The 10,044-nt window shown below is 42.0% G+C and overlaps 1 protein-coding gene across 2 annotated transcripts in view; it reads left to right on the forward strand.

Moving 5' to 3' along the window:
* The first annotated feature begins 1,937 nt into the window (after nt 1-1,937).
* The window catches only part of LOC308080678 (sphingolipid delta(4)-desaturase DES1-like), a 252,203-nt gene continuing 244,096 nt past the window's right edge, over nt 1,938-10,044 (forward strand). For both annotated transcript variants that reach the window (XM_080422600.1, XM_080422599.1), the window contains exon 1: nt 1,938-10,037. In XM_080422600.1, the coding sequence (XP_080278726.1) occupies nt 4,152-4,571 (420 nt within the window). In that variant the 5' untranslated portion in view covers nt 1,938-4,151 and the 3' untranslated portion in view covers nt 4,572-10,037. The remainder of the gene's footprint in view (nt 10,038-10,044) is intronic.

Consider the following 10,044-nt stretch of genomic DNA (forward strand, 5'->3'; position numbering starts at 1 on the left):
ACATTTTGATTAGATAAGATCATTTTATTGAGATGCAGTGCTTTGTCAAAATTACAATTTCTTGAAAAGGGCATTTTGTTATCTCTGCCAAAGATATACATACTGCAAATCAGGGTATCAGAGTATATAATATAATCCAAAACATATAAATGAAATAAAATCCCTTTTTAAAACATCCCCTCTAAAAACTATTTTATCATTACAATTTACCTAAAAAGTACAAATTAATTTACATGGAGACACTATTGCTAAGTGCAGCAGAGTTGACAAAAATACAAATAAAGTCACACCAGGTGGTTATAATATCACGGTATATAAATGCATATTCATCAAAAATACATTCTTCAGCAGGCATGCAAAAAGATCATCACCAGTGATGTAACGTAAAAAAACGTGCTTCCAACATGGACATGAATATTGGCATCCTATAAAAAAAAAACAAAGAAAACGATTGTGCCCCAATAAAAGATTATAAATTCAAGCCTTAAAGGTCTAAATAGAGACAGAGTTGATAATACTAAGGCTGGGCCATATGACTTCAAATCGATATCATGATTGTTTCAAAACTTTTTGCCTCGGGTAAGATTAGAAATGCATAGTGAAATTAGCAGATCTACAAGCTCGATGTGCAGTGAGCTTGTAGATGGGACTATTTACTAAGTGGTTAATTAAACTAATCAATTTAGTTGATTATATAAAATAATAAATTTTCATGTTGATCCATAAAAAAACGATCATAAAAAAACAAAACCTGATTATCAATTATTCCATTAACCAACAAAGCGAGATTATTTGGTTTTAAATGTTTGTTTAGATCAGGGGTCTTCAACCAGTGGTCCGGGGACCACCAGTGGTCCTTGAGGGGGTTCCAGGTGGTCCCCAGCTAAATGATAGAGAGTTGGTAACCAAATGGGCCCTTATAGATCTTTAACTCTTGAGTGTTAAATGAAGTAAAATTGTTAAACATCTACATTACTTAAATAATTGTTATTTTGATCAACGTTTGCCTGTCATCTCTCCTATGGTACCAACATCAATACAGCATGGATGAAATTGTGGATAAAATCTTATCCAATAACAAAATATTCTACGTTTTGGGTTCCGAGAGTCTAAATCTCATCAAACGGTGATGAATCCGTGGCTCAAATGCCGAATAAATAATGGACCTTGATATGAAAAGGGTTGAAAACCACTGGTTTCGATATATTGCCGGTCATCTGCCCAGCCCCAGTGGATACAGCAATTCAAACAAGAGTGTGCAAACATATCGCCATGCAAGCAGTGAGAAAACACAGCCTACAAATATATGACATCACTTCAATTCTCCCAGGTAGCTTTTGTTATATCGTTGTCGGGAAAGAAACCTCCATGTCCATATTTGAACTTTTTTGCGTTTTTTCGTAAATTAACGCCCAACTTGATCATACTACAAAAGTATCAAAAGCTCAAAATGCGTCGCTTCGTGCCGTGTTTCGAGCTTGCAGATCTGGTACTTTTGCGGTTTTTGAATTCGAATCCTGAAAAGTTGACACATGAGGTTTCCACCCGACAGAGATCATATCATATCATTATCTGGAATGTTGATTCTTATGCAGTTTTAACAAATGACGTCGTCCTCAAGTAGCTTGTGCAAATATTGCCATTAAAGGGGAATTTTGGACTAAAGTTTTCTTACCTTTTCTATGACGTTATGATATCTTAGGATGAATGGTACAGTAGAAAATTTTCATAACTCCACCCCTGAGCCGCCACAGCTTAAAAGGTGCGCGGATAGGCCTTAGGTTAGATCACATATTTTAATAGCTTTTTTTATTTAATTTTTTGGTGAGATCTGACGTTCATAGTGACAGAACACTGTCCCAAAAAAAAAAAAAAACTATGAACGTCAGATCTCACCAAAAAAAATTAAAAAAAAGATATTAAAATATGTGATCTAACCTAAGGCCTATCCGCGCACCTTTTAAGCTGTGGCGGCTCAGGGGTGGAGTTATGAAAATTTTCTACTGTACCATTCATCCTAAGATATAACGTCATAGAAAAGGTAAGAAAACTTTAGTCCAAAATTCTCCTTTAAATGAAGTGTGTGTGTGTGCTCAGAATGACACAGTAAACAACATACATACGCAGTCTGTCATTTTGGTCAAAGCAAAATTCTATATTCTTGTGGGGAAACAAAATCAGACAAGAATGATTTGATTCCACACAAAATTTAAGACAAACTAAAAATCCCTTTTATTACGCAGCTATACGACTGTAGTTCCCAGCTATATGACTGTAGTTACCAGTGTCTTGTTACCACTGTACAGTTGCTTCAAGAGCTCATTGCCAAAAACGTTAAGAACATAGCTGTATATTTCTGCAAAAATCAAATTGCTATCATTTTATTCTAAACTAGAAAAGGTGCGCTCAGTAGAGTGCAAATCTCCACCAGGAGGCATGCTCTAGTACAGGGGTCTTCAACAGGGGGTCCGGAACCCCTGGGGGGGGGGGGATGTGTCCTCAGAGTTATTACAGGGGGGCCGCTAGAACTTTTATATATTTTTTTTATTAATTATTAACCTCTTGAACCCTAGCATCCTTTTTCTGGGGGGGACCATTTGCCGAAAATGGCAGATCTACAAGCTCACAACTTATCGCTTCGCATCTGGACAGTCCCTCCCCAGGCTCAAGTTAAGTCTGGCAGCGGTTAATGTTGGTAGGCCTGTCACAATTATTACATAATAATCGTCTAATGGCAATTATTTGATAGTCACAATTTCTTTTTTAACGTAAGGGTGTCTTTAAGGTCGCCATATTTCACCTCCCAAGGACTCCTTCTCCCTCCAGTTTCCAGACAACGGGAGAGCCACCTAAACCTAGCTCTAATAGAAATAAGTATATGAAAATGTTGCTAAAACCTCGCAATGGTTAAAACATATATATTTTTGGTTTATTGAAAGCATGACTGTGTTCAGATAATTGTATTGTGTTATGGCTTTTAACATTGTTTTAAAAATGTGTTTTGGGAGTGACCAGGAGCGAGCTGCACAGCTATTGTCCAGCCTCAGCCAACCCAAGCTGCTAACAGGGTCAAAGCTGTCCCACAAGCTTCTACCAGGGCCAAATCTGTCCCACAAGCTGCTACCAGGGCCAAAGCTGTCACGGACCCACAGTTAATGCTTTTATTGTTGAAATCTGTATATTCACTGTGTTAATGTGGAGACAGGAAGGTAATTATTTTGAAGGTATTGTGTCAATCGGGGGTACACCAGCTGCAGGGAATCAGATTGATTGGAGCTAAGCTGTGATGGAGGTTAGAACACTGAGGACTGTCTCACACAACAAGGTTCAAAATGTTTGTTTGATAAGGACGGAATAAGGAAAAGACGGACAAACACAAAGGAGACGAAGGCGACATGCCCCACAGAAGGTCAAGGTTTAGCACCTAGCTGGAAGGGGAACAAGGTATTTTCTGATGTTTTTGCTTATACTGTTTTTGGTCTTATTGTTATCAAGAGTGATCTTATTGTTTATTGTCATTGAGGGTTATTGTTCTGGTTGGTTCCTTTTTATTTTTCTAAGGTAGCTATGGGTTTTATGGACAAATGGATTATGCCATTTGATGAAGTTTATGGATTGTATTGATTTGACGTTCATTGGATTATTGTATTGATTTGATCATTGATATGCATTTTATGCCTTTTTTCTGTCACTAGTTTCTACGGTGAATTTCAAATGAAGTATCTTTCAAATCATCAGTCAGACTTCAACCTTAATGGCCAGCTGGGTCCGCTACAACCACTTCTCAACTAACAACTGGCTTTGTGTATCTTCCTTTACCCCTAACCAGTATGCGTGCACTGACCAGCACACAGAAACAACTCGCAATGTAGGTCTACAACTTAAGACTACGCTGCGGTGCTGGCACCCAACAGACACGACCAAAATAATACGAAACCAGCAAATTCTCCAGATCAAGGAACAGACATCCACCCAAGGAAAGGAGAGGCACGAAGGACGCCACAGACATACCGGGTTGACAGAACAACCCACCATTTGTAAGTGTGTATATTGTGATAGTAATCATTGTGATCGAGTCTTTGTTCAGTTACAGGGGCCTCTCCATCTCTAAACTGTTCTCCTTTCGCCCTTCTCTCGTTTTCCAGTCAGTCATGGAAATCCTAGTCTCTCAAGGCCTATCCAGCCTTGTGGATAGTTCGACGTGGCGCTGTACTCTCTGTGGGGCGCGTCAAGCCCGTGGTCTACATGTTGGCCGGCTCCATGCTGGGGATGGGCCTGCATCCATCGCCGAGCACAACATGTTCCTTAAGGGCCACGAAACCTCCTACTCCTACTATGGCTGTCTCAACCTGCTCACCTTCAACGTGGGGTACCACCACAACGAGCACCACGACTTCCCCAGCATCCCGGGACGCAGGCTGCCCCTGGTGAAGCAGATCGCGGCGGAGTACTACGACGATCTGCCTCACTACACGTCGTGGGTGAATCCCGTAGTTAAAAATAATAGAGAGGGCACCGGATATCCCCTCCCATCCACTTGCATTGAGTTGCTCACCCAGCGCATGGGCTGAAATCACCCCTTCTTCCGGGTTGGAAGCGTATTGGAAAATGTGATGGGCGAGGCCTATTTGGGGCTTCTGTGACGCACTGGAGCCCCATGGGCTCGTTCATGTACAGTGGCCCCACCTGCAATACCATGAATGACCAACATGTCCATTTGGCTTTAATGAAACCACTGGGTTCTGGGGGCTTGGCGAATCCTCTATGACTTCATAATGGACGACACGCTCAGCCCTTACTCCCGTGTAAAGCGGACGCTAAAGGGAGACGTCAAACAAGAGTAAAATTGATGATTTATCTCCACCAGGCCGAAGGCAAAAGGGGGAGGACTATGTTTTTGCCCCCCCTCTGTGTGTTTGTGTTTGTTCAGGGCTATAGTCTTGCTAGTATTTCTTGTGCACACTGCCATGAGGCCAAGGAAGTACCTCCACAGATTTTGCATGTTAAAACAAAAATGTTACAGTGGATGTGAATGGTATCTGTATGATAGCCTCTAAACTCTACGATCTCTGTAAGGAGGTTAAGGCCAACCCGGACCGGTGCCAGCATTTGAGTGACCCGTGAGAGCCAGCTGTCAAACGGTCAAGAGAATCGACACGGAAGCCTTGTCTCTCCCGAGTTGCAGGAGGACCTACAGGAGATCCTGTCCAAACTGGAGGCTGCTGTAGATGTTGTTAAAAAAAAATACACCGCTGAGGGCTTGCCCAAGCGTACCAAGAAGGGCTACAGCCAGGCAGAGGAGTTTCTCAGATTGAATCAAAGCCTCGACCAAGCGTTTCCAAGGTTGTCCAAGGTTCTTCACATTAGAAGATCAACAGTGACGCAGGCCGCCATGTTGAAACCAGTGATCAAGTTACTGACATGTCACGTTTCCTGTTTTGCTGCACCTGGAGGTACACATATCTATCTAACTAACTGAAACCACTTCACCAATGCATTTCCATTCCGACAAATGCAAACGCATTCATGCAAGCTGCTTGTGCAATACAGGAGAAGCAATCGAGGCCGCATGCCACTAGATATGGCAGTATACAAAAGCTGTGTTATGGCCTATTTCACTTGCAAACATACTTCAATGAAAACTGACCCAATTACCGTACATAGTGTTTTAACAACGTGTCTTTTGCAGACTTGGTGTCCGTGTCAAACTTCCAGGAGCAAGGCAACCTCTTGATGTGTTTTTATTTGGGTGTTTTGCATGTTTTTTATTTGTTTGCCGTAGTGTGGCAGTACTTTTTAAAAGATGTGCATTTTATTCTAAAACGATGTTAACACATTAACCGCCAAGACCGTAGTCCTACGGGCCGTTAAATCCAACTGTTAAGCGCCGAGACCGTAGCCCTACGGGCTGCGGTCTTTTCGCGCATGCGCGGTCCGGGTGCACTTTCGGAATTTTTTTGATCCACTTCCGTTTCCGGTTTGATGACAGGAAATAGAATTATTTGGGATCCGGTTTTGACGATCACGCCCGCTCCCATTCTACAGACGAAACTGAAACTCAATTCTCTTCCTGTAGTTTTTTCTCCTCGCATTTCACTGTTTAACGTAATCCGCTCTAACTCAAACATGGATGCCCCGTTTGACACGTGGTTTTCACTGGGAGATACAGGGAGATCTCGCGGATGTAAACAGACCGTGTAGCGCTCAATCTTAAGGATTTTGACAAGATCTATGGCGACATGAAAAAAACAACAAAAACACCTTGGCACTGGTGAGTACATTATGAGATTAGCCCTTGGCAGTGGATGTGTTAACATTACAAGTAGAACATGTTGAACATGTTCAACAGTCCGCCATTAAACTAAACATTATTTGTACAAAATGGCGACAGCTGCAAAGAAACAGCTACTGGATTCATTTTTGAACTCACTGTAATAAAAGAAAGTAGAGATAAAAAATCTAAGTATTTCAATTTCAAACTGCAAACAGCCGAAAACACATTCAGAGATGGAGTATCATTTGACTGCAATAAACATGGCATTTTCAAAGGTGCTATACAAATAAAGTTTATTATTATTAAGGTCCTTGGCCTGCTGTCAGCTTGCACAAGAAATATGACGCTGGTCAGCCACGCCGTATGCAAGGAAGGAGAGAAAAACAACGCTTTACCAGCCAGTCTTCGATTGTGGACAAGGAAGGAGAGAAAAGCACTTGGAATTGTAGGAGTTGAGGCATTACATTTTGTTTGGTTCGGCGAGACGTTGTGTGAGCTTGTATATTGGCTATTTTCCCAATTTGGCCAGCGTTTGACTTCGTACAGTTTGTCGATTACTTTTGACGCAGCAATAGTCTTATTTTAATTTTAGTGGTATTTAAAAGTCCTTAAATTGTCACTCTATAAATGTGCAGATACCCTGTATACACTTATACTGTATGATGGTTTGTTTACTGTTGAGTGAGAAAACAATGTCGCACATTAATAAGCTAATCATCTGGGGACCCCCCCAAAAGTATTTGGGGACCAGTTTGGGAACCACTGCCTTAAACCTGAAGTCGATTCTATAAATGTCTTCTAAATCCCAACAGTATTCTGAAAAAAACGTATGTTTCTTTATCAGTGGTGCTCAAACTTTTTATGTCAAGGACCCCCAACATTATTTATTTGGCCGCGGACCCACATCTCAAAAATATTTTGTTCCAGGGACCCCCCAGATCTGAGTTACAAATGTTCGCTTTAAAAATATATATATATTCAAAGATTTGCACACATTTTCTAAATTTTTCAAAAATAGCAGATATACAAGCTCATAGCTTGTACATCTGCTATTTTTGAATAGCCAAAGTTCTCCGCACGTCCCAAATAATCGCCCGCCTCTCATTGAAAATGAATTGCATTGGCCGCTTGCCGTGTGAAAGGACCTTAAGACTTTTTTTTTATCGATAAGTCACCCGTGCTTTTGTCGCATTCCTAAGCCAATAATTTGATGACCGGCAGCAGCAGTTCTGGTAGGAGACACAAAGAGTCTCCTTTATGTCTCCTACCGGAACCGCTGCCTACCGGTCCACTGGTCATCAAATTATTAAGGGAGGACAGGGATGACAGTCCGGTGAGCGGACCTCTGACGTTCAGGGTTGCCAGATCTGTTTATTATAATTTCCCCGCAAGATTTTATTTGAAAATAGCCGATCTACAAGCTCGCGATGCGACGCGTTGTGAGCTTGTAGATTGTTATTTTCAAATAGCTGATGTATATGTTAAAGTGCGCATGTGGCCCATAGTCACTTGTTTTGGCCTGGTTTTCCTAGCCCTGGTTGCTTGTTTCTCTCACAGAATCTGGCAACACTGATGAGGTTACGCTCATGTCACTACATCATAATAGGGAGTTTCCAATGCAGCTACGCCCCAATATGGAGTGTGTTGTCTAACCTCAATGTGTCGTCATGGCAACAGGCGCAAACAAATCAGTCGGCTCCATATATGGACCCCAAAAAAAAGGCACGCTCATATATGGGCATAAACCGATGACATCAGGGATCTCCGTATATGGGCATAAAAAGGGACAAGGACTGACGGATGCAGAGATCTCCATATATGGGTATAATCAGTCGGATCGGCGGTGTGTGAGGGCCACGTAGCGTAGCGGCCCGAACCTCCAGTGTTGTAAAGAAACCTTATCAAGGACGACCTTATTAATCATGCAGGATATGCGACTGGTTAATAAAGAGAGAGAGAGAGAAGTTATTACTGGAGATCCACCTCGACACTAATTTAGACAAATCACCTGCAGTCTAGAAGTCGTACTGTTCTGACAATTAAAGGGGCCACACCATGAATTTCATTTTTTTTTGGGGGGGGGGGGGTGTATTTTTGGGGCTCCCCAGTGTCTCTTGTACCCCAAAAAATATATTTTTTTAACATTCAGTCATACAGTCATTCATTCTCATTTCAGAGATTTTCAGAATGGGTGTGTCTGAACAGGCCATTTCAGAATGGCAATGCAAGTGACATCACTTGCATTGCCATTGCATTGATGCTGGCCAGACAGAATTGCTCAGTAGCCCCCCCCCTGCCCAAGAGGACGTTTTGGTATTGCAGCTGAAAGTGCTGTATAAGCCAGAGACAATTGACTTGGGATGAGTATATCTGAGTGATGATTTAGGCTCAAACCTTTTGAAAAAGGTTTGAGGGACATACACCATATGATATTAAATATCTAATTTTTTTTTTTAATTCATGGTGTAGATCCTTTAACTTAGCCTGGTAAACACCCCCTCCCTCCGGAAATCTCATGCATTGCATTGCATTTGGTTTCAGGAAGGAGGGTCTGGGATTGCTCACAGAGTAAAGCTGCCCGAACCGCTGCGCATACGAACCAATCAGCGGCTGCTAGGGGCGGGATCATCCAATCACCTGCCTAGTATCTTGAAAAAATGAAACTCCGTCTGTCATCGATTCTGCGCCCGAAGTCTCAGATGCAAGTACGCTGTGAAACAAAATGTGTGTCGCAAGCTTCTTCCATTTGACGGAGTGAGGTTACCTTTAACTATGACAGACATAAAAAAGGATGACCCAGTCACAATGTATTACAGCACAAGTGAATGTCGTTCAGCCTTACCCTGTAACAAGTAGAGGCGCTCTGGTGTCTCAACCAGTTCCTTGTGAGTCACGACTCGTAGACTGAGGACCCGAGTTAGAATCCGATACCCGTATCCCTTCTCTCTGACCTGCCTCTCTACACTCTGATTATCTAATTTAAAAAAAGGAATTATTGCCTAAATATAATAACAGGGTTCCCGGGGTCAAGAAATTATTGGAAATATTTTGAAAATGGAAAAAACTGTTTTCCAGGCCTGGAAAAGGTTTGGAATTAATCAAATGTTTTGGAAAATGTTTGGATATACATTGTCTGTGTCTAACATGAGGTGAAATATGTAACATGGTCAAATGTAGTGCTGCGCTGCACGAGCTGCTCACATGACGAAAAATTATAGATCTACAAGCCAACAACACGTTGCACACCGTGATACGTTGTTCGCTTGTAGATCTGTTCTTTTTGTCATGTGACACCTTCGCTCGAGTCCGTTTCGGTGCATTCATTGAATGGCACACCGGAGTAAGCGCCTCATTATTTTTGCACCGTATGCTTGCTAAAGGCCTGGAAATGAAAGACTATGGAAAGGTTTAGAAAATTCACTGTTAACTCTTTGCCTGCCACTGACGAGATTTCTCGACAGATTCTGCTAAGGCGCAGCCTGCCATTGACGAGTTTTTGAGTTTTCAGTGGTTTTCCACTAGTTGGCTCTGTTCGCTCGTCTATGGATCACCGTTTTGCTCTCTGTGAAGGAGAGAAGCAGCAGGTGACGTAGTCGCAAAAAAAAAAACACCCCGTTCTCTCCCTTGTAATAGACCATATTCACACGGCGGCCATTTTGGAATTTTACATTGAAAGTGCCAACCCTTTGCGGTGGCAACCGGGGTGGCACTTCATTGACTTAATAGCAACATGGCCGCCATGTGAATATGGTCCACTGTTTGAGTTGCTT

This window comes from Gymnoscopelus braueri (assembly GCF_963280865.1).
Source record: "Gymnoscopelus braueri genome assembly, chromosome: 3".
NCBI classification, from domain to species: Eukaryota; Metazoa; Chordata; class Actinopteri; order Myctophiformes; family Myctophidae; genus Gymnoscopelus; species Gymnoscopelus braueri.